General features: G+C 40.8%; 1 protein-coding gene across 2 annotated transcripts in view; it reads left to right on the forward strand.

Annotated features, from left to right (window-relative positions):
- The first annotated feature begins 1,353 nt into the window (after positions 1-1,353).
- TMBIM1 (transmembrane BAX inhibitor motif containing 1) overlaps positions 1,354-25,841 on the forward strand; it is a 37,598-nt gene continuing 13,110 nt past the window's right edge. The window contains exons 1-8 of one of the 2 annotated variants that reach the window (XM_072417985.1): positions 1,354-1,499; positions 15,000-15,289; positions 19,028-19,122; positions 20,057-20,121; positions 21,515-21,568; positions 21,652-21,702; positions 22,754-22,793; positions 23,610-23,647. In XM_072417985.1, coding sequence (XP_072274086.1) covers positions 15,037-15,289; positions 19,028-19,122; positions 20,057-20,121; positions 21,515-21,568; positions 21,652-21,702; positions 22,754-22,793; positions 23,610-23,647 — 596 coding nt within the window. In that variant the 5' untranslated portion in view covers positions 1,354-1,499; positions 15,000-15,036. Of the gene's footprint in view, positions 1,500-1,621; positions 2,184-14,999; positions 15,290-19,027; positions 19,123-20,056; positions 20,122-21,514; positions 21,569-21,651; positions 21,703-22,753; positions 22,794-23,609; positions 23,648-25,841 lie in introns of those variants that run through there. The other variant, XM_072417986.1, reaches the window with a different exon arrangement.

Below are 25,841 nucleotides of genomic sequence, written 5' to 3' on the forward strand. Positions count from 1 at the left end.
AGTGAACAAGAGAATTATTTCTGTTTATTTTATTGTAATAGGCCCATCCAATGCAGCACATTGCATTAAAAAAAATAATGCGCACTGTGCTTTTAAAAACTGCAGTGCATTGGAAAGGTGCAGTTGGGGTGTAATTAAGAATAAATGGCAATCAGGCGAACTAATACACATCATGTTTCTTTACTTGCATTATGCTTCAGTGCATTGGCAAGGTGCTTTTGGTTGCAATTGGGAATGAATGGATACCCAGCGCGTCACCACCCGTCTCGTTCGTTGCTTATGCATAGAAACATGTTAATAAAACACTCCAGTAGGAGCCCCTCCATTACTCCACCTATTGTATATACACCTTCCCCTCTTAGACCAGTGTTTCTCAACCAGGGTTCCTTCAAAGGTTGCTGGGGGTTCCTTGAGCAATGAGCAGTTTGTACCTCTCAGGTCAGTTTAAGTGATACCAATGATTATTTTGGTTATCTGTAAGGGTGACATTATCCCCACTGGCTAGCAATGTAGGAGGCATTCTTTCCACCGATCCCCCCTGGCCAATGTACGTTGAGCTGTGGACATAAATAAAAATAGAATAGAGCAGAGGGGTTTTAGGCAAAAGTATTGTATTACTAATAAACTTCCCAAAACACAATACTAATTAGAGTAATGAATCTTACAACACAGCTGTAACTAATCTATTTCTGGCCATAAGAATGGCACTATACAGCATACAACTAATCCATAAATAAGCGGGCCCAAGAATGTCCCGACAGTCCAGTATCAACCCGGTAAGAGTACAGTTTGCATACGTGTAACGTCATACCTGACGCGTTTCATCCAGATAGGCTCCCTCAGGGGCGACTACACGTTTGCAAATTAGTGTGATATAATATGCCACATGTTTATGAATGTGTAAAAGGACTGATGAGCCCCTGATGGGGTTTCTCTAGGTAATATTGCTGACCTGGTTGGTGATTGTAGTATAGGAATGAAAGCTGGTATAGAGAGAAAAAGGACCTCTCCAGCAGCATCTATCACCATCTACTATGTACCATCTGTGGACATAATAATAAAAGCAGAGGTTTGCTGAAAGTTATTTTAAGACTCCCCCTATTTCAAAAAAGGTTGTCCTAGATTGTAAATTCTGTTGGCCAGAAGGGTCTTCTACTCCTTGTGCGTCATTGCTTGACTCTGCTTTAAGTGGTCAAGTATGCAGGTTTGTCATCTGCAACCTCTATTTATTGTGCAGCACTACGTAGTATGCTGGTGCTATATTATTAGTGTTTCTAGTAGAGCCTTACCCAGCAAGGAAAGAGTTACGCTCAGCACCTGCACTTACAAGGCTGGCCCATCAGGGGGTGCTCTTGCCATGCAGCCATTGTCTGACATTTGGAGTGGAGCAGGGAGTGTAAGAAACTCCTGAAATTTGCAGCCAACACCTATATCTTGACTTGTAAACTAGCCAGACCAGAAATACACCAGAGAAGGAGATCAGGGAGAAGGCAGCCCAGGTAAGAGAAGGGGAAGGGATCGGTGTAGTCCTAGTGGGGTATAATGGGGCACATGTAGCAGCCCTGAGATCACATGGCCATGTGTTTACTAAAATAACTTCTGGGGGAAGGGGGAGAAGGAGTCTGGTGTATAGGAGATGAGGAATATTAGATTGTAAGCTCTGCTGATAGACAAAAACCCACATGGGCTCAATTTGTGCAATGGTTGCCACAGTCTGTCCCTTGCCATAAGGCGACTTGTTGGTTATTTGGCTGTTGGGTTGCTGATTGGTAAATATTTCCCCCGATTCACGTCAACCGAGTGACGTTTGGTCTGATTTTTTCCTGTTTTGATGGAAAACTTCAGCCAATGGAAAAATGAATTTGTAAATTTGGAAGCCTGTGTATACAGAACCCTAAACCCACAGTTGATCCAAAGTGGACTGGTCACACCTAAGCAGCGGTACACCACTCCTGTTCTCTGGACGTCACATACAGGCCGGACAGGATTGTCTAATACTCACATGGCTACACGTAAGCTAAGGACGCAAAGTTTATGTAATTGGAAACTAAGAGGAAGCAGAGTTCTAGCTTGGTGTTTGGTGTGACCTGTGAAGAGAGACTACCGCTTCCACCCGGGAACAAGGGTTCTTCTCTGCAGCAAGCTGGCAACAGACAGGCTCTAGGACCTGACATTTGCTTCTGGTATGTAATATGAAAGTTTATTTAAGCTTAGAGAACCATATAGATCAGTGTTTTTCAGCCAGGGACCCTGGGGGTGTCAATCTCTGGCCCGGGGGCCGAATCTGGCCCACAACGTCCTTTTTTTTGGCCCCCAAAATAATCTTAAATATGAATTGCAGCTGGCCCGCTGCTACTACGATTCTTGGCATCACTCCTGTCTATAGACCAGCTGAGCTGGCTCTCTGCCTATGCGTGGCCCCGCATAGGACTGTTTTCTTGATGCAGGGAATTGTAGTAGCGGTGCTAATCCAGTTTCAAGTTTGGCACGTGGCTTTGTCAAAGTTTTTAATTTTGGCCCACTGTGTATTTGTTTGACACCCCTGCTCTAGATACTACTAGATTGTAAGCTCCTTGGTGACAGGGTCCCTCTCCTCCTGTATCACTATCTGAATTTGTCATTTGCACCCTCTATTTAATGTAAAGCGCTGTGTAATATGTTGGTGCTATTTAAATCCTGTTTATTAATAAAAATAATAAGAAGAAGAATAATGAGCAATTTGTCTCCTAAGTATAACTGACACCCATGATCTTTTTGGCTATCTGTAAGGGTGACATTCTTTCCAATGGCCAGCAATGTAGGAGACATTCTTCCCAATGACCTCCACACTAATATACTGTGAGCTGTGGGTATAGTAAATACAGAAGGGGTTCCCTGAAGACCTGAAAGTTATTTCAAGGGTTCCCCCATGTTAAGGGTCAAGAAACACTGATATAGACGCTAGATTTTCAGCACCCAAGATTATTTTCCTGATTGTACTTTGTGTTGGTGCAGCTGTCCCCCAACATCATATATCGGTTTAATATTGTTAAACTGTATTTATATAGAGCCAACATGTTATGCAGTGCTGTACAAGAAAAAGGGGTTGCAAATGACAGATACAGACAGTGACACAGGAGGAGGAGAGGACCCTGTTCCAAAGAGCTTACAATCTAAGAGGTGGGGGAAGTATCACACAATAGGAGGGAATATGGAATGGTGGGGGAGTAGTGAGGTTTAGGAGACTGAAGAAGACAGGTAGAAGACTATGAAAAGATGGGTTTTGGGTGCTCTTTTAAATGTGCAGAAAGTAGGAGCAAGTCGGATTGGACGAGAAAGACCATTAAGGTGGGGACATTAGATTGTGAGCCCCTTTGATGGACAGCTAGTGACATGACTATGGATTTTGTACAGGTCTGTGTAATATGTCGGCGTATGTAAATAATCTACAATAATAATATTTCCGGAACGTCGGGGCAGCTCTAGAAAAGTCTTGGAGCTGTGCATGTGATCAGGTTATGAGTGGGACACGAGCTGTGGATCTCTTGTTTACCCAATTTTCCCTTTTAGCAATGTTCTCTGTCTTTCTGCCTTCCCTTTCCAGTTCTGTATTTTTTCCGCCGTGCACTCTAATTGTAAATGAATACAAACTGAAATCGGATTATTTGCTCAGTTCATTGGTTGCTTGATTCACAAAATACAAAACCAGAGGATAAACATGTCAGCAAAGCAGAAATCTGTGTTTTCATATTTGCAGAAGAATCAATAAAAATATAAACCTTCACATTTCTAAAATAATGGTTTCCCCTATTGGTTTCCAATATTTTTTTTTAAAATGAAAGTAGAAACTGTTCAAAAGGGAAGAGAGATAAGGGAGCTGGTAGTGACTCATCAATTTGTTGTTTCTTTGAGTTCCCGATTGTGAGATCTTCGCTGACCTTTAAAATTCAAAAATAAACACAAAAACTTTTACTGACTTGAGAATGTGTGAAATATGAAAAAAGTTTTATTGTTTGCATAAGAAGCATATGATATATGGAGCATTATATGAGATATGATATATGGAGCATTATATTATATATATGAGATATATGTATTGCTTGTTCACTTTGTGCAATCTCCAGAGCTGTCATCTGTATTCTTTCTTCACTTCTTTTGCTTTGTACACATACTCAGTAATTGTCTGAAATGATTGTTGCTGATCTGTTCTATAGAAAAGAGGATATGAGCTGCTATGAAAATTTTACGTCAGTACCAGGCTTTACTCACTGACTCGGAATGTGTATATATTAAGTATATATACATATAAGTATGTTTATATCGGCTGAATAACACACTAAGGGACAAATATTGTATCCAACAGCAAGTGATCATCATCCAATTCTCATTTCTACAGATGGGAGTTTAAAATGAAGGTGCCGTTATTGGCCACAAGTTATTCTTGACAGTTTATCAGTGTTTCTCAATCTTTTTAACATTGGGGTAACCCTTAAAGAAACTTTCAGATTGTCAGGGAACCCTGGCTTTTTATATTACTATATCTACAGTTCACAGTGTGGTAGGAAGAATGTTTCATAATTAGTTGCCAGTGGGAAGAATGTCACTATTACTGATACCCAAAAAGATCATTGGTGTCACTTAAACTGACCTGTGATGCACAAGTTGCTTAAGGAACTCTAGCAACCTCGGGAGGAACCCTAACAATGAGACAATGATATATATAATAGACCTTGAAGGCAATCTGCCATGGTGAGACTACTGGCCAATCCTTCTGAAAATGCTACTTTCCTGGCTGTCATGCTGATGAATTTGGTTTTAAAGTTTTCTGAGTCACTGACCAGGAACAAGTACAGATATAAATAATTATAGTATATTCTATATTATATTTATGGCATGATGAGACATAATGAGGCAATGTGCATGTTTGATATCTAATGAAGCAATGGTAGTTCCCGTCCTTGTGAAGAAAATTTATTGACAGAAAGGTGCTTGCCCTGTAACAATCAAATTAGAAAAAGCAGCTGCTATATCTGGGTCCTGGAGAATGATTTTGTTTATGCTTTAATCTTGTGGCACAGATGAGCTGGGGCCTTGACTTGTGGGACGAAAGTATTAGGGTCTTGTTATGTGGTATGAAAACACCATGGCCAGGTTTTCTGACATGGAAGTAAAGTGGCTTTGTCTTGTGGTATGGAAGTAAGGGGGCCTGGTCTTATGGTGTGATAATACCGGGTCAGGGTCCTGTGACGCAGAAGTAATGGCCCCTGGTCTTTTGGCATAGAAGTACTCAGGGCAAAGTCTTGTGACATTGTACCACCGGGCCCTGGTTTTGTGATGTTGAAGTAAAGGGACCTGGTCTTGTTGTACATTAGTGCTAGGGTCTATACTTGTTGCACAAATGGTGCTGGGGCCTCGATTTGTGGGGGTGGAAGTATTGGCGTCTTATGTGGCATAGGAACACAAAGGCCAGGTATTATGACTTGGAAGTAAAGTGGCTTCGTCTTGTGTTGTCGAAGTAAATATGCCTGGTCTTGTGGTGGGGCCTGATCTTGTGGTATGGGACTAGCAGGCCCTGGCCTTGTGATGAAGAAGTAAAGGCACCTAGTTTTTTAGCATGGATGTACTAAGGCATGATCTTGTAGCACGGTACAACCAGGCCCTGATCTTGTTACATAGAAATAAAAGAGCCTGGTATTTTGGCATGGGAGTACTTGTGATATGGTACTACCAGGCTCTGGGCTTGTGACATGAAAATAAAGGGACCTGGTTTTGTGGCACAATTGGTGCTGGGGCCTGGATTTGTGTGGCGGACGTATTGTGGTCTTTTGTGGCATGAAAACACCAGGGCCAGGTATTATGACATAGAAATAAAGATGCCTAGTCTTTCAGCATGGTAAGTAAGATATCATACTCCAGTATGAACTCATGGCATGGTACTACCAGCTTCAGATCTTGTGATATGGAAGTAAAGGGACCTGGTCCTGTGGCACAATAGTGCTGGAGCCTGGGCTTTTGGAGTTGAAATACTGGAGTATTGTAAGGTAGTGTGGAAAGACCAGGCCCAGGTATTAGGATGTGGAATTGGCTTGGTCCTTTGGCGTGGAAACACAGACCTGGTCTTGTGGTGTGAAAGTACCGGGTCATGGTCTTGTGGCATGAAAGGAAAGGAACCTGGGTCCTGTGGCTACCAGTCCTGGGTCTTGTGATCGGGAAGAAAAGAATGGAAGTACAGGGGCCTGATCTTGTGACAAAAAGTACCAGGCCTGGGCCTTGTGGCGAACAACTAAAAGGTCTTGTGGTCAACCAAGGTAAACATAGGCCTGCTTGCCAAGGTTTAGTGCAGAAGGTGTGCAGTGGATCGTCTCTTGTTCCATTGCTTGTTCATGTCTTCATTGGGAAAATTACATTTTAGCGCCTGTAGCATATATTGATTTTTTTTTTCATGGAGGTTCACAGGTTCATCAGTTTTGGTGGCATTGCGAAGTGTCTGCAGAATTTAATTCTTTCCATCTGTTAATGAACCATAAATCTAATCATCCCTGAGATCAGTGGGTCATGCTCGGCCATGTACTTAAAGACTTTGCATACCGTTTATAATGACCACGTGTGTAGTTCCTCCACTTACACTGGCTTATCTCTTTGTGCCTTCTACACACATCTATGCAATGTTCTGCAATTAGATAAGAATAGACTATTGCTGACTTACTGCTGTGTACAGATTAGTAATGAGACAGTTACATAACTGTCAGTATGGTCATGGCAGCTGTTAAACTGCTGCACCATCATGGATTACTAACCATTAGACTGTGACAGCTGGGTGGCAGATGTTGTATGCGGTCCCTGTAATTTCATAGTACAGTGCTTTATACTGTATACCTCTAGTCAGTGCAGTGGGATGGAGCCAATGATATGTGTAGTTATGCCTCGTTTTCGAGCTCGAACTTAGGTCCTCCTAGTGGTACTTGAGGGTCGAATCACTGAGGCCCTGGATATCTTTAGAATCGTATTGGCTTTCCATAAGCAATCATCTGGTATTTTCTCTGGTTGAGAATCCAGAATCAGAACAGCAGCCTCAGGATATAATTTAGCAGTCTGCTGTTCCAGGTCACTATACAGTACAAGGGATCATTAGCGCCTGCCGTTGTTTTCCTATAGGGAGGACACAGCAGGGTGCCACCTAACTACCCTTCTCCTCATTGCTCCAAAATATCAGATTGATGCGTCATCAACTTATTAGGTTTTTATAGGGAGAGTTGTTTTAATTATATAAAGCCACCATATTGCATATACAGGCTCGATTTTACCTGCTTATTATTGCACAGTAATAGCAACTTACCGATCCTGTGGTTCAGGTCTGAGCTCAACAGTCCTTAAAGTATATCCATTTTTGATTCATTTTGGAAAGGGTAGAACCCCTCAAGGGTAATTTTGTTTTCCATGTCCCCATTGGGGTTTCAACAGACCTCACTTGTGAAAGCGCATCTTTAAACAGACATCTGATATATTGCAGCATGCCAATCCATAGTTATGGTGGCTGCAAAAATTTTCAGATTTCTTTCCCCTTTATTTTCACTTGGTGCTAGATCTGTCTTTCTTGACCCTTTTAACACGGAGGAACCTCTGAAATAACTTTCAGGGAACCCCTCTATAGTTACCCACAGCTCACAGTACATTACTGTGGTGGTCAGTGGGAAGAATTCCTCTTACATTGCCAATATAGCCAAAAAGATCATTGGTGTCACCTTCAGTGACCTAAGATGATTTACAAATTGTAGTAGGAACCCTTATGGAGTAATACTGACCTATGTGTGACAACATTCCCTCGCCATAGTGTAGGGAATCAATGTTGTCACCCAAGGACAGGAAGTGTGTTCAAACCTCCCTCTCTTGTTCTCCATACAATAGAAGGCAGTTGCTTTGTAGATACCTAAGAAAACTTTTTTTTTGGAATTTCAGTTCCGTGCCTAGAAGGTTTTTAAAGACTTTAAATTCTATCCGCACCAACAAGTATTTTTCCCACCAAAAATATACTTTCTATATACAAAAATGAAACCTAATGGACATATTTTAAATTTGAACTTTGCTTGCATATTATCCGGTGATGCTAGCTCCCTCACTGTTGCCAACATCTTCTGCACATTTATTCCAGGTTCGGGACCCCCGGCTGTCGTAATGCCAGGGTGAATAAGCTCCTGCACTTGTGCAGGCGTTCATTCATCCCACCATTTGTTGAAATTCTTAGCGGAGCTACACACAGAGTACACATTGTAAGGAACATTGAGGACAATAAGCAGATAATAATCCTTTAGAAAACAAAATGAAGCCCTTGTGATTACACATTGTCATATTCTTATGTAACATTTCTTAGAGCAAAAAAAAAGGAAAAGCATTTAACAGGAACTAATCCAGTGCATGCTCATTATATGCATTACAAGTTTATTCTGCTGCCTGGTATAAAAATCTGTACACAGTGCTTTGTGGATGAATCATGTAGGTGCGGCCCTGTAGTTTCCATCCAGGGGGGTGTGGTGGAGGGATGATTTGGCTGCTTCCCTTATAAACATATTGGGAACAAGCAGACCTTTCAGAGCCCCTCGCTCCTCCGAACCTCTCAATGAGCCAGATCTTCAGCAGGAGAACGAAAATGTTTTTTTACTCTAGATTCATTCAACTTTTACACTAAATTCACACATCTTTCAAATCAGATTTGTATATTCATTTTGTTTTTGGGTTTGGATACACTTAAAGCAGAACTGCAATCTATGATACTCACCTTTTCCCGTTCCATTGCAGGGCGCCGCCATCTTCTTCCTTCTTGCAATTTTTGCCCTTTTTATTGGCTGGGCTGGAATGAGGTAACTCTTGCGCAGGTGCTTGGTAGTGCATTCAGTGCCGGGAACTTCAGGGGAAGCCAGGATTGCAAGGAATCCCAGCAACCAACACTGAGCTGCTCATGCGCATTGAACAGTATTGTGATGGTGGGAGTGTCTGCTAGCTCTTTACTGGTGGTGCAGTAGCAGTTTTTTTGCTGCATTGAAATGCTCCATGCAGCGTCTTAGGTCAGATTTCAGGTTAGCTTTAATAAGAACAAATACTAGATGCCTTGAGGTTTACATTTTATTTTGTATACAAAGTTTTAGAAGCATTTGAGAGGACAAGTGATGTATTTCCACTTCCTATATTCCACCATGTCATGTACAAGCCAAACCCACCACTCAAGAAAAAGCTCAACTGTCTGAAAAAGGCCAAAAATGTCTGTAAAAAAGAAAGAATCTTTGTAGCCTAGGAGCAGTAACTGCACAGCACATTGACCTTTTTTTTTAAATGTAACTTGTCATTGAAACGGGATACAAGGTCTTAATTGAAATTGCGCCACTGCACACCACCTGCGCACCACTGAACACAACCCTCCTCAGTATATCCCACTTTCATGGGCATAGTGGCTTAGAGGTTAGTGCTCTGGCCTTTGCAGCGCTAGGTCCCAGGTATAAATCTTGGCCAGGACAATATCTGCATGGAGTTTGCATGTTCTCTCCCTGTGTTGCAAGGTTTCCTCCCACATTCCAAGAACATGCACTTAGGTTAATTGGCTTCCTCGTAATATTGACCTTAGACTGTATTAATGACATATGACTATGGTAGGGACATTAGATTATGTTCCCCTTTGAGGGGCAGTTAATGATGTGACTTATGGACTTTGTAAAGCGCTGCGTAATATGTTGGTAAATACTGAGAAATTTATTAAAAATCTTCAAATTTCTCAGAAGATAATGTGAATGTAAGTGCGACTGAGCTGCCATCCAAATTGCTGACAACTAGCAGGAAGAATTGCTGTCTTATTTCCTGGCATTGGTGCCATGTCTAGTAATTAGATTTCTTGTCTGCTGGGAGAGGACAGGAGGGTGATGCAAGGCGCACTGTGACATGGAAGAGCTGCGATTTACATGTAATTTACTGCTGGAACACTTGTTCCCAGCTGATCCTACTAAAGGGATCATTAAACAGACTTAAAGGGAGACTCCTTACTCCATACACCACTTTTCATTCATTTTGGATAACAAGAAGAAGCCCTAAGCTGTGAATGAGCTTCATATTTCTGGTCCTGCAAACAATCTTTGCTTTACAATAGAGAACATTATTATTATTATTATTATTATTAAACCGGATTTATATAGCACCAACATATTACATTACAGGTTTTGAGTGCTCTTTTAAATGAACTATAGATGAGACTTTTCCCATTGATACTCTTAAAGACAAAAAATCTTTATTCACACGAGTTAAAATTATTCATATACAGAAATCAATTCAAATTAAAAGATTTCTTTGCTTTATACACACAATGAAGTGTCTTAAAGTTAACACACGACACGTTTCACAGTCTGTTTCATCAGCACTACAGTGAGATCTATATATATATTCTTTCTTGTTGGTGAAAGGGAGGGTATTCAGACACCAGATACCTCCTGTACTAAAGGAAGGTATCCAGGGAACCCCATTCCCAAGTAATTTATCTCAAAAGATTAATAAGCATCAATCAGTGTCCTAAATAGGTAGATGTCACCTTTTAGGTGATCCAGGTTATGGTAAATGTTCACCAGTCTTGGAGTGACAATTTGACATTTGCATACCTTTTTACATTGCCATTACGAGGGTCGAGAGCTCTTGGGAACTAAACTGGGGTGCCTTGATGTTTTAATAAAGCTTATGTACAGCACCCTGATGGCCCATTCTAACAGCCTTGGGAATTGAGATAAAGACCTATTGGTGATGGAAATGTTGGGGTGCTAACAAGCTCAATTTCAATGCAAATACCCCCTTCCCGTCTGACTTTAGAAATAGCTTTCTTGTAGGTATTGCAACAATCTATTTAGCTGTTTGCCTAAGGCTTTATTTAGACCGGAGGTGGGAGTTGCAGTGCTGTTACCACTTCTTCACCCCACTGTACCAATGCCTTGGAGGAGGCAATATATGAAGCACCTACCCATGACAGCCCAATAACAAATAGGGGCAGCAGCAAGAAGTTCAGTACCAATCCGCAATGGTTCCAACGTTGCAATGTAGGCAGGCCAATGACTGGCAAGGTACCAGCTGCCGGGGGCCACACAGGAACGCTTGTTCTGTCTCGGGTCTGAACCTGCCTTTAATTGCAGCACGTAATCACAAGAAACGCATCACACATCGGTATTTAAACCTTTTCAAAAAATTAACCTAATAAGTTCTGCATTGGTTCCCAGTTCTGTATTATTTGTCATAGTCACATAATTCTGTCTTGAACATAGTTGGCTGGCTTTACCCCAGACAGGTGCTCTTAGAAGCTTCAGCGTGTTACATCAAGCCATATTGTTATTTTTGGAAAGTAGACATCACAAGAGTCTTGAACAATAATGAGCGGCATTGGCGAAGCAGATTGAACCGTGTGCTCAGAATAAGGGCATTCTCCATGCGGGTCTTTCACAAGTGAAATATATCTGCTGAAATGATTAGGAATGGACTGCTAATCATTAAAATTGGTATTGTAATGCGCATTACAGAAGCTCTTAGTTTATAAGATGACCAAACTAATTTCCTCGCAAAGAGATCCTGTCGCCAACTTGAAATTTGGCAGGTGAAAGTACAGATAGATCAAGTAATATAAATGCTTACTTGTCACTTTTGCCTTTTTACATAAATTCTTTTTACTGGAAAGAAGTGTAATTACTCCAGGGGCAGTCAGTTCCCTAGTGCTGCCCTCTCCTCTTACGTGAATGTCTAATTGTTGTCTGTGCTAGTCCAGCTCCTTCACCCCTCCCTTCACCTCCCTACATAACTTTCTGTGTATCACCTGGGAGTGGAGCAAAGGGAATTACCCATGTGAGTATTTTATGTGAGTGACCGATCTGAGTCTGCCGTGGTCATTACCATCACATTTGAGGTGGTGACACCCAGAAGCGCACTCAGGAATTTTGTCTACAAAAGGGAAATGACTTGCCCTAAATTTTTATAATGCTTAGCCGCCAGGTTTTTGGCTACCTAAAAACATCCAATTTCTGTACCATTTCATAATTTCTTTGTATATATGTTGTATAAACCAATACGGAGCACAGCTGATATTCAGTGCTGAACTCATTCTTTGGTCCGCAGCCAATTTGCTACCTCTGCCATCCAACAGGAAGCTGGCTTCAATTCTGTTTTGCGGTTTCTGGTGACCATGTAACGTATGATGCCTTCCCTTTACATGCTGCCAAGCAATTGTTTAGATATAGGCTTAGTTGGCTCGGAATGTGCCCAAAGGGGAGCATGCATTTCCAGAAACAAATGTATTTTTCTTGCAGTGATCTTTGCACAGGCTTGGTGCTTGCTGGAGCCATTGCTGTTATGCCTGGCACATATGCTTAATTTTTGTTACCAGCGAAAAACGTTGGTGAACAAAACTTAAGCCCGTGACTCCCCCTCCACCACCACCTCCAGTCACTTAATGACTGATATTGGTTTTCCTAATAGGGAGATTCAGCAGGGCCTAACTACAGATCCGTGGGCACGATGCGGGTCTTTTACAAGTGAAATATATCTGCTGATTTGATTAGGAATGGCTTGCTAATTATTATTCTTATTAAACAGTATTTATATAGCGCCAACATATTACACAGCGCTGTACATTAAATAGGGGTTGCAAATGACAGACAGACACTGTGTCATCAGAGGATCTAAAAGAGTTTACAATCTGTTCAATATGTTATAAAATGTATCCATTTGATCCAACAGAGATCCAGCACTGCGCTTTGTATTATTATGTCAAGCAGTCTTGCTTCCTTGAACTACAGATCATCCTTTGCTATATGTTATGCACAGGAGAAAGGTCTGTAGTCCAAATCAGGAGAGAAGCTTAGGATAAAAATGCTTCTTCCATGGATAAAATACACTATTTAGGTGTTGTCACCCTAGAATATGAAGTATGTTGCAGGCAGAATCATCTGGTTGGAAAAAGGGAGGAAAAGAGCCAAAAAAAAGAAAACCAAGGCCCAGTAATGTTGGCCAATTTTTTAATTCTAACCCCACAGAAAATTGGATGTGGATGGAAGTGAGCAGAAAAAAAAACATTAACTGTTGGCTTTCAATCAGACAATGATATCCTTTGAAAGTAGAAAACTCATTTCATGTGTATGAATGATCAGATGTATTCATGTTGGAACTGCGATCACTTCAAAAAACAATTGGATGGAAAAATATTGCATTTATGTGTGTGCAGTGTTTTGGGACCAATTTTTGATCCTGTTGGTTGAGAGAACAATTGGTAGTTGGTCTGCTCATGTGCACTAGGTCTAATGCAGCCAACACGTTGAAGAAAAGAAAGCTGCAATGTTGAATTTTGTGTTCTTGGATTTAGATACACTTTACAATAAACCTTGTTGCTTTTACCTGCATAAATCGAAAACACATTGTTAATCATAAATGCAAAATAGAATGCATTCCAAGAGATTTCTCCACTTTTTAGTTATCTTCCTGGATATTTCATGTATTACATTCTCTTCCAGCTTTGATAATTTATATTACATGCTCAGTGTGATTTAACTACATTGACTCAAATCATAGGAAAATATGTATTCATATGTGACCAGCCTTGTGACCTCCCATCCCCCTGCTCTGCATACCAGCATCGATAAAAGAAGGTTGTTGTCCGGATGTTCTTTTTTTTTTTTTTTCTTTTTTCAAGATGTTCTAACATGCACCTGCCCTGGAGGCTGCGTAATATTCCAGCGAGTTTGTGGAAAGCCCCAGATGTCTGGGTTCCAGTAATCTGCTCACAAAGCTGCAGCTTGTGCAAGATGCTACAGAGCGATCTTGTGATCTGGTTCTTTTAAAATCTGTACAATAAGTCAATATTTACTCCAATCAGCAATATTTAAAAAAACAAAACAAGCACATACAGGAAATTAGTAATAGATATTTGATGATCCTTTTACAATATTAGATTAGAACAATTTGCTGCCTGACTACTGCGGCTGTATTCATAGATAACTCATTTTGCTGACTTGTTGGGGCTCATTCACACTGCATTGTGCACCATTGTCCAGTGCAAGCTTCAGTTAACGCCAATGTGCTACCTCCATGTGCAGCAAAAAAAAAATTGCATTTTTGTGCAGCGTCTTCTAATGTTCTATAGCAGTAAAGTGGAACTTCCTTGCAAATGTAATGTCTATCGGGCCAGACACCCCTCCTTCTTCCCGGCTGTCTTTATGCAATAAATAGGATGAAAACCTATTACTCGCCTCCTTACACCCTGTGAATGACCTTTTTGCAGGTTGTCAATACCCAGGATGTAGGCGACATAAACCAGAAAGCAGAATGAGAATATTTGTTCGAATTTTTCTTTTCCTAATTAGTATTTTCTTTTAAAGATGATGAGGGGCTTTCGGGGAAGCCGGCCTTTAATTTGCATTATAACCACTGCATGTTTAATGCACATAAGCTTGTTGTATTTACCATGTATTAAGGAGCACTAAACACAATGTTCGTGATGTGATGGGCCCATAAAGTATCAATGTTCACTCTGCAACACACTGCTGCACTAAAGCCCTGGCTATCCCTGTCTTTCATTTTAACACTGTGCATGTATACATCAATTTAATTCCCAACAAAACAATGCTTCTGGCTTGACTCACAAGAGCCTGCCCAAACGCTATGTGCAGGGAAAGGGCTCTTAGGAGATGTAGTTCTGGTGGCATGCTTATGTGAATAGGAGTTTGGCTTCCAACTCCTGCTATTGCAAACCCTTTAGAAGTCTAGTAATTACGTCATTAAATCATCGTCTTGCTACAGAAACAAAGTGAGGGGAAAAAGTAATGCTGGGCCATGATCTAAAGAAAAAGAGGGTGGTTTGGAGGTAAATTTGTATAATGCATGGAATTTGCATAATAATAGACTTGTAAAAGTAGTTGTGTTAAAATTCTCCTTCCATTTGTATTATTATCCAATTGTTGACTGTAAAAGTTGTTACCAGGATTTTATTATCATTATGTAATATTTTTGTTATTTTTCAGGTCATAAAAGGGATTCTGGTGCAGTTATCAGTCCATCATGTCCTATCCAAATGCACCACCACCATACGATGACCGAGATCCACTACGTAACCCAGGATACCCTCAGCCTGGTGGCTACCCTCCTGCTGCATATCCGGCCTCAGGGGGCTATCCACCCCCATATGGGCAGCCAGGAGGGTTTTACCCTCAACCAGGTGGATATGCACCATCTGGGGGCTACCCTGAACCTGGACATAATGAACCTCCGAAACCTGTGATGCCGATGTTACCAAATATACCTCTCAACCCAGGTAATCACCCATTATTATTTGAATTTAATAAAATGTGTTGAAACCTAAGAACAAAAATTTAATGTATTGCAATGCACATATCCTTGGATGCAATCACTGCATTTTACTCTGCTTTTTTAATTCACTTTTTACTAAACATACTTCTTGCCATAAAGTGACACACTGAATGCAGTGTATCTATGGGGCAGTCATGCTTGTTTCTCCCGTGGGGCAGTCATGGTTGTCACCCTCATTGGACTTAAAACACCTCCTTTACGCTTCAGGGGAGAATAATGGTTTACAGAAGAAAGATATAACTTTTTGTGATTTCACTTAAATAAAACTATTGCAGCCTCCAAGGACTGGTAAGTCCTATATTTTATTTTTGTCATGGGTTTTTTGTAATCCTTTTGAGTCTGCATACTCCTGTAAAGTTGCCACAGGTTCTATGTGGTCACATGACTATCCTAGAGGAGGTAGCAACCAATGGGGTTACGGTTTCTCTGTATTCATTATTTTTCATAATCCAAATCTCAATAGAAATCTAAAGGACCCTCCACCCAAAATTAAGGTTCCAGTGTTTGAGAGTTGCTGGAGTGGTAAATTCTCTAGTTCATTCTATTTCCCAGAAGATCTTTTAGCGTGTAGTGATGGAGAAACTGGTACAGGTTCCATATACAATAGGCTTAGTGAATATCTTTTATTGGTAAAGTGAATAGTTGGAAGTATGGAGCACCCCCAGCAGTACTGGGGCGCCTCTCCAGTTCTATTGCACCAAAGCAATGCAAGCCAATGGAAATGTTACCGGCTGTGTACATTGTACCCATCCATGGGTAAGGTTTGCAAATAGTGAGCAGGGTTTCCATTGACTGTTGGGTTTTAAGGCAGATACCTAACAATTGACAATTTTTGCAACCTGGATCCCATCAGCATTAGAGATTTATTTATATATATATATAGTGCACAATCATATACATTATCTTGCCAAAAAGGTTGATATTGGTGAAAAAACGAATGCTTATGTTAGCAGTGAGCCAAACTGCTACTTATTGATAAGATTTGTGCACACCTACTGTGCCAACTGTGAGAAGTTCCTATTATTCCTGCTGTGATTTTTAGTAAATGCTGAGAATGTGGCATGGTAAGCTGAAGCAGGTGCACCCCAAAGTCCAGGTGTGCAGGAACCAATCCTGGAATTCTAGAAGGGAGATCTTGCTGTTGTAATGTCCATGATGTAGAAGAAGCCCAGTGCTGTCTCAGCTCACCAAGCTCTATCTATTTGTACCTTTATTGGTTGACTGCCCCTTTAATTGACCTTTTATTACTCTCTGACCATGCAGTCCCCTAACTCACCCTTGTGTAGAATAAATCTGGCTAAATTCAACTATTGTGGACATAGCCTGCTTTTATGAGTCTTTGGGGACTAAGCTCCTCCAGATAATGAACGGCTTTGATCCTCTGAGCGTGCAAACTGGAAGAAAGCATTAAATGTCCCTCATATTGCAATGATAATGACTGATCACAGTAAATTGGCCCTTCTCCTTGAGATTGCTTGTTGTTTATTTCTTCAAGAAAAAGAATGCAGACATAGGCATCATTTTTGGGTTAAAAGGAATTTGAGGACTCTGTAAAATGCACCATATGCTTATTTTCTTATTGGATTTTTACTGGCTATTTTTGCAGTGACTTGGTGTTTTGGCATTCATTCATGCACAAAGTAATGTATTTCCCATGAAACATGCTGTAGACATCTCTAACCTGTCAAAAAGCTGCTAAAAGTTCTGCACTTGGAGGTAACAACATGCATGCTTCATCCTGTCTAGGGGGAATACATTTGGGGGAGTCAGAAATGGAAAAGAATCTGGGGGTTCTGGTAGATCATAGACTTAACCTCCTTGCAGTTAAGCCCGACCTTCGCCCGGGCAAAAAAAAATTGCAAGGATGGTTAAGCCCGAGATTTTTCACATCCTTACTTACCTGGTCCCCCTGTGCTCATCCAACGTCGTCCTCCATCGATCATCGTCCGCCGATCTCTCCAGCGTCGGGTGCCTTCGTCGGGTGCCAGCGGGACCGGTAAGAAGCCGGCCGGCATCCTGTGTTCCGCCGGCCGGCATCCTGTGATCCGCCGGGCCAGCGCATCACAAGATGCCGGCTGGCTTCTTACCTGGTCCTGCTGATTGTCCCACGTCCTTCTCGTTCCAGCGCCGGATGATCTCTGAAGGGAGAAGCTGTCCGGCGGAGAAAAAAAAAACCGGACGGCTTCTCCCTGCGTGCGTGATGACGTCGGCGCGTGTGCGGGAAATTCAAACTGAAACTCATTCAAACATTTTGTATTGGATTCAATACAAACTCGTGTATCCAATCCAATACAAAATGATTCAAATAATTACAAAGTATATACCTGGTAAATTCAAACTGTCATTTTGTATTGGATTGGATACAAACTTACGTATCCAATCCAATACAAAAAATAAAAAAAAAATAAAAGTAAATAACTTGGAAATTCAAATTTATATTTTGTATTTGATTGGATACAAACTTGCGTATCCAATCCAATACAAAATAATTCAAAACAAACTCCAATAAATACACAATCAAAGTTTTAAAAATTGCCACACTAGGGAAGTGTTTTAGAATAATATAGTACTTTACAATATACAGAGTTATTGCTTTTTCAGTATTTTCAGTATTTATGATTTGTTTACATTGCTGATTTTTGTGTTTTTCCTTTAATTTTATTAAAAGTAATTTTTTTTTTTTACATGATTGTGTGTTTCAAACATTTTTTATATTCATATTATCTACTAGAACCCCTGTTCAGACATATTTCTGTAAGTTACAGGTCTACAATTTAAAAAAATTTCATGAAAAACAGTGGATCACTTTTGGTACAGAAATCTAGACCTCAGTGTAACGCTTAGGTGGTTAATAACAGCATGCAATGCCAAGCTGCAATATCTAAAGCTAGCAAAGTACTTTATTGTATCAACATAGGAATAGACTGCAGAGATGGGGACATAATCCTGTACAAAGTATTGGTCAGACCACATCTGGAATATGCAGTCCAGTTTTGGGCACCAGTTCACAAAAAGGTTATTGTGCATATAGAGAGTGCAGAGAAGGGCAACTAGATTAATAAAAGGAATGGAAGAACTAAGCTATGAGGAGAGATTAGCTGAACTGAATCTATTGTCCCTTGGGAAGAGACCTTTAAGGGGGGGATATGATCACTCTCTTCCCCATTATTCACTTTGAGATCATTACAAAGAACATGAGGGCACTCTTTGTGTCTGGAGGAAAAGAAGTTTAAGCTCCGGATAAGGAAGGGATTCTTCACTGTAAGGTCTGTGAAAATGTGGAACGGCTCCCTCAGGAAGTAGTTTCAGCAACTACTAAAGATTGCTTTAGGATAAAGCTGGATGATTTCCAGAAGCACAGAATATAACTGGGTATTAAAGTTTTAAAGTAAAGATAACCGAGACTGTTGATCCAGGGAACATCCGGTTGCTTCATGGGATCAGGAAGAAATTTTTTCCCCTGTTGGAGCAAATTGAACCAGGGGTTTATAAGCGTTTTTGTCTTCCTCTGGATCAACTATATCTGTAGGGTTTAATATCTGGGATCTGTCTATTTCCCTAGTAGTTGAACGTAATGGACTTATGTCTTCTGAAATGGATGCAGTAGCTGTGATTGATGTGTGATTTCTAATGCAGGGTCTATGCAGCTTGTAACAATGTATTCTCTTATTTTACCTTACAGGTCCAGGTGATCCCAGTGTTTACAGAACTGGAGATGGGGAGGGACAGTTCGGTTCCTGGGATGACAAGGCTGTCAGACACGCTTTCATCCGCAGGGTGAGACTTCCATTGTCCTAAATGGTCCCTGGTTTCCCATAACTTGATGAAGCATTGGCGAGATAGATGCCAACATTGTCAAATATTGTGTAGTGTCATCTAGCTGCTCGGGGGAGATATAGAAGCTTCCTATATATTATATGGGCTTAGTTTCTGAAAAGGCCAATATCTGCTATGAATCTGATTGAGCACTATTGGCCGTGGACTAAGGCCCTCAATTTAGGGCTTTTTGGTGGGGTCATACAGGTTTTGCATCCATATAGACGTGTGTAGAAATATAATTGCTTTTTGAAGCCGGTACAAAGCAGGTTAGCAGAAGTCAACTGCAGCATAAATGCACCTGTCAGATATATGATTGAGGCCATTCACTCCCTGAACTGTTCCGGCGACCATTGTCAAGAAAAGTGATTTAAAAAATTCATTACTTTACAATTACAATACACAAAACATGAATGTAAGGGAATCTTTCACTGTTCTGCTGATTTGAGGGTAATTGCATTGACTGAACCCAGATCCTAAACAAACCTTACCAATCAAGAATGCTGATGGTATTAAAGTGAAACAAGGAAGAACAATGTGCAATACTGATCAGTCAAAAGGGCCCCCATACATTGATAGTGGGGAAGGGCCCCCTTGCATGGTCGGTTGGTGGGACAGATTCCCCTGCTTTCAGATGTTAAGATCCCTGGTGTCTGGGTGAGTGTATGTGGTTCTGCTGAGTAACCTTGGCCCTAGAGCTATGCAGGCACCATTAGGCTGGAGGTCCATCGGCTGCTGGTCACAGTTCAAGGTATCCCCAGGGGAAACTCAAGGTTGAGAAAGTCTTCTCTAACTATTTAGAAACCTCCTATGTGCATAACACAGCCCATTAGATATGTACTTATTCTGCAATCATAAATGTCATCCATAACATCAGCCTCATGTTGTTTTTCAGGTATACGCCATCATATCGGTCCAGTTGCTGGTTACTGTCGGCATTGTAGCGGTCTTCACATTTGTGTAAGTTTCATATTTTCTGTCCTATTGTCAATGTGTCACCATGGTCATCAATAATTTGATAGGATTTTGAAGCTTTTATAGTTTACTTTCGGTTGAACTTTTTGGTACAAGGAGCAAAAGGCAAACCAACAAATAATATGGATTTATATTTAAAATAAAGATATGGTCCCCATTAAAAATGTCCTGCAGCACTGCATTATAAGTGCATCTGCAGTTACAGTTACCTCTGCAAATACCTGTTCCCCCAATGCAAATTCCTGTAGTGGGGGGGACAACATGCTGCACGCTTATTTTACACTACAGTGGGGTAAACAAAACAAAAAAATTGTCACTGCTAATATCCAAGCCTGTAGCGGGTCAATCAACAGCTGGCCACACCCACTGATTGGTAGCACTGTTGCTGAACCCCTCCCACTGTGATCCACAGTGTCTGTGAGGGGGAGTTTGACACACAAAAAAGGATTTTACCAGTTAGAAAAGGTTAACTTGCACATTATCCAGTAACTGGATTAGTAACTGTTTAGACTTCCATAGTTGTGCTTTAGTAAGCAGAACCAGTCAGCAGAACAGTGAGAAGCATGTGATAGGAAAAAAGTGATTAAGAAATGAACTCCTCAATCTGCTGCTTCTCCTTGCAGAGGTAATAATGTGTCTGAACTTGGGCAGAAAAAAACTTGCAAAACAGGGCTGTGCTGTGTTATATGCAGCAGCCTGAAAAACAAATAAAATACAATTAGTAGATCACCGCTCCCATTGATGTCTGCATTCTGTATTCTTCAAATGCCTGCACAGTTCTTGTTCCACTTACCTTTCTGACTCCCTAGCCACTCTCTTCACTCCTCCAATGACTACTAACAACTTCCTCACTCATAACATGCATGGCTCCAAGACTTTTCTGGAGCTTCCCTGACTCTCTGGAATGGTCTTCCACATCCAATTTTGGTAGATTTTCTCCTATTTTCTGATTCTTTAAAAAAGCACTCAAAACCCATCTTTTCAAACTTGCCTACCCGTCTTCTTCTGTCTCTTAAAACCCTCATTACTCATCCACCATTCCATATCTACCTCCGATTGTGTGCTACTACCCCCACCTCCTAGATTGTAAGCTCTTTTGGGCAGTGTCTTCTCCTTCTCCTGTGTCACTGTCTGTATTTGTCTGTCATTTGCAACTCCTATTTAATGTACAGCGCTGTGTAATATGTTGGCGCCATATGAATACTGTAATAATTATAATAATTATTATGCAAGCAATACAAGTGACTTTTATGTCACAAAGCAACAACTTTGGATAAGTAAAGGAAGTGCGGGTAAATTCTAGGGTTAGGGGATACCTGAGGTGGATGTTGATGTCCGTAGCACATGCAAACTGAATCTAATGTTGTGTCTTGTGCAGGGTGCCGGTGCGCAGCTTTGTGATACGCAATCCAGCTGTCTACTATACATCATAGTAAGTACAAGCATGTTCTCACTTTGTGTATTTGATTTGTCCTTTCTCTCCTTGTATATTGACCTCTCTTTTCTTCCTCACAGTGCTGTGTTCTTTGTTACTTACATGGTGTTGGCCTGCTGCGAGGGGCCCAGGTGAGTCTTTATATTGTGTTTTTTGGACCCTCTTGCCCCAATTTCATCTATATTGGTTTCATCATGGGGCACTGCAAGGCAAAGCTAGCTTAACCTTTCATGCCCAGAGGTCATCTATGCCCAAACTGAATTTTATTAACATTTAGAATTCTAATTTGCTTACCTAAATATTTTTAATATATTCTATATTAATATTCTAATATTTTTATTTAGCACATTCTCTTATAATTAATCCTTAATATTAGCTAACAAATTTATAATCTAAATGCAAAATTTAACCATGACAATTCACTGAATCCCACAGCTAAAGGTGGCAGTTTTCATTTGCAGGCCAAATGTTTTCATTTTTCTTTCAAAGCCTCCAATCTGATATAATAACTATGTAATCGCTGACATAGTGATCTCATGAACATAAACCATGCTGATTGATTCCTTCTGGTCATTGTTGGGGCTAGAATTGAAAGCCCCCAGCTTCACCAAGATTCACCTGTATGATGTCAAGTTTATAAACTTATTCTTTTTACAAAGCATTATGGCAGGGAGCATTTATAAATAGATGGTGTGCAAAAAGGTTTCTCCTATACAATTAGCATGCCATTGCTTTGTTTTATTCCAGTTTAGAGCCCATTCACACTAGTGCCTTGCATTTCTGCATGCATGCATTTTTGACTGGAGCCATTTAAAGCCACTTAAAGTGTATCCAAACCACAATTGCAACTTTCATGTCTTTCATGTGTCTTATTGAGAAGGGTGTTTTTTAGGGGGGTTACAAAGTGTCCTGGTCCTCTTGGCGTCCTCCCCTCCTTCTGTGTCACTTCATATGTCTGTCATTTGCAACCCCCATTTAATATACAATGCTGCGTAATATGTTGGCGCTATATAAATGCTGTTTAATAATATTAATTTTCCAATGCTGGATTACAAAATGTCAGCCTTGTACTGTAAGTCCAGGGCTCCAGATTGATGACCCTCCACTATCTGAGGGTCCATGATTGGCTCATAGGTAGTAGGTTGAAGGACTTTAACATTTTAAAATCTTTTCCCTTTGCAGGAGGCGCTTCCCCTGGAATATAATCCTTCTGGCTGTATTTGTGAGTGTCTGCAACCCTATTCTTTTATCTTTTTTATCCTGTTGTTGGTAGGGATTGGCTCTCTTAATTCCTGATAATGGCTTGTCCACAAATAGCAGGACTGTTCTCCGACAATATTTCTGGCTGGGTAATATTGCTTGGTGCTTGCTCTCTATGGGTCTTAACCCATTACTCAGGAAACGCTGTTCCTTTTTGGCAAAGAAACCAATCCACCTTTTCGATTTTATTATTTCTGGACAGTGTCATTAAGAAGCTGCGGCAACTTATTGCCATGTGCTGGCTTTAGGATGTCCAATTGTCCCTGGCCTGTCCCTTTTCTTCACTGGATTTTAGTTCTTTCATTTATGAAGGCTAAGCATCACATTTCCTAGGTTGGCCTGCATACAATACAGCCTTTCTAGAAACATCCGCTCCTCCAGATTGATAGAAACCCATTATGACATTTTGGTATTCCCGTAAATCCACCCAGAGCAGCTCTTTTAGAGGAGTACTAAGGGTTGTTTTAGAGGAGTACTAAGCCAGGGATCTGTGATGTCTTTAGAAAGAAGATTAAACTTTAGAGCCTTCTAAAAGGGTCTTAGAATATACCCCAAAATTTTGCTCCACATTATCCTGAGTGAGAAGGGATGGCGCTTCTCATGGGGCAGAGAATGACGGTAGGTCATGGCACAAGAGGGCCTTGTGCCATGTAAGCAGTTCTTGTTCCAGCAAGGATAAGCTTTGTAAAATATTTATTTGGGTTTTAGAGAAAGGTTGTATCTTCTGTTTATTCTGTTGCATGTATTTTACTTAATTTTTAACATTTTCTTTTTTCAGACTTTGGCCATGTCCTTTATGACTGGAACAATTGCCAGGTACACTTCATGACTGCTAAACATGTATTCACACAGCAATGGAAACACAAGAAAGTCCTAGAAGAAAAGTGATATTCCCAGAATCCTCCAGTGTTTAATGTACAGTGGACATACCTTTCAAAGAAGGGTGTATGTACTTGCCTGTCCTGCCCCCCGACAAGAGTGAATGTAGCTCCTACTACAAACTGACCTTGTGCACAAGGGGCTGTGGAGGGTGCTGGGCCATCGTGCAGTGGCACATCTTGCACCTGGCTTTGTCAACCCCCTGCCCTCCTAATCTAAGAAATGGTCCCTTAATGTTTTCTGGGACATTTTTAAAGGAAAGTCAGCCTCCTAAGTCCCCCACAGCTCAATTCTAAATATTTTTTAATTCTGGGCTAGTTTTGTGTCCCATCAACCCTACTGCATAGCCAGGCAAGTGGCACAACTGCCTCCTCATTCAGAAATTTACTTTCATGTGTCACACTTCCAACCTGTGCACGTGAAGATATCATCATGGCATGGTGGTATCTGGGAAATTATTTTGAAAGCCATACAATAATCTTCTGTTACACTTAACTGTATATCCTACCTTTCTTGACCATTTTAACATGGGGAAACCCTTGAAATAACAGCTCACAGTACATTACCCTGGTGGTCAGTGAGAAAAATGTCTTTTACATTGTTGGCCAGTGGGGAGAATGTCACCCATACAGATAGACGAAAAGATAATTAGTGTCACTTACAATGACCTGAGAGGCACAAACTGCTCATTGCTCAAGGAACCCCCAGCAACCTCTGGAGGAACCCTGGTTGAGAAATACTGCTGTAACATGTGTTTACCATGTAAATCACAAGATTGAAGAATCCTTTGTAAAACTGCAAATGTGGATTTATTTCATTTGTATATTTTGCTGTTTGCTTATTCACATTACCATGAATAAAGCAGGGTAGTTGTGGTCACACCTACTAAAAAGAGAAGTAAAATGTCAAGAAACAATTTAGTTTACCAAAGATTGATGTGGCATTCAGAGATAAAACTGAGGTTGTGACCCGGAAGATGAGGAAGTGGCCCTCTGTTAGCAGAAACCACACACACGTGTATAGTACGTGATGAACTAGGCGTGGGAGGATCTTACCCAGGTTTGCATTCTATATATAACCTGTTGGTCACAAGGAATAACCACACTGTAGAAACAATTTTTATTACGAATACCCTCATGAGAGATGTCAGATTCAGAAGATGGTTACAAAGTTTTAAAAATGTAAATGAATGTTTGTACAGTAACCAGGTCATATATTATGTGGAGGTCATTAAAAGGTCACAATGGAGCTGCATTTACATCAAAGAGACATCTGGTGCATAATAGAATGTTGATTGGCGTTCATTTAAAAATTTTGTGTTTGCTATTTGAAGTAAGTGTGCATGTGTGGCAAGATAATGCAACATTGCCTGCAGTCCAGTAAGGCTATGTACACATGTCCGATGATTTTTGCCCGATATGAAAAGTCAAGTTCGTTTCGGGTAACAATCTGCCATGTGTTCAGCAGTCACCCGATGTTCATGGATTCGATGGAGAACGACCACTATACATGTCGATGGGGTAAAGAACAGTGGGGTGCTGCTCGCTCATTCCCCCCCTCCCTTTATAACACAAAACCGTAATGTGTGTACATCCCTTCTTCGTTCATTTATCTGTCCTTTATTGTTGCTGGAAATGATCATGAAAGATTGTTTCCAGTCACGAAAATTGCATGTGAGTACACAGCCTTACACATGCCTCATCCAAAGAAATGCAACACAAAGCAAAATCAAATGCAGCCTCTGAACTCCTATTTCTCAATAAAGTCAATGGGATTTGGCCTATCTGTGATCAGTGCACGTTCCAAACTTCCATCTGTGTTTCATTGTGTTCTGAATTGCATAAATTTGCAACTAGCAAGGGTTAAATGCTGGTTTAGGTACAAGAGGGTAGTTACCTTATCTATCACTTTCCTAGCAGTTGGTGCACACTGCTTTTATCCAGCCCATAGATGCATCAAAAGACGTGGGGCCCATAGATGCATCAAATTTCAGTGCAATACAACGCAATATGCATTGATCACATAGCACTGTTCTGCTCTATGGAGAATGGAGGATGAGCAGAAGGCACCCACTGAGTCCTCCCACATAAGAAATGACACTGGTTTCCCCTGGTCATTTAGTGACCAGCCA

The sequence above is a fragment of the Pyxicephalus adspersus genome, chromosome 7 (genome assembly GCF_032062135.1).
Source record: "Pyxicephalus adspersus chromosome 7, UCB_Pads_2.0, whole genome shotgun sequence".
In the NCBI taxonomy this organism is placed as follows: Eukaryota; Metazoa; Chordata; class Amphibia; order Anura; family Pyxicephalidae; genus Pyxicephalus; species Pyxicephalus adspersus.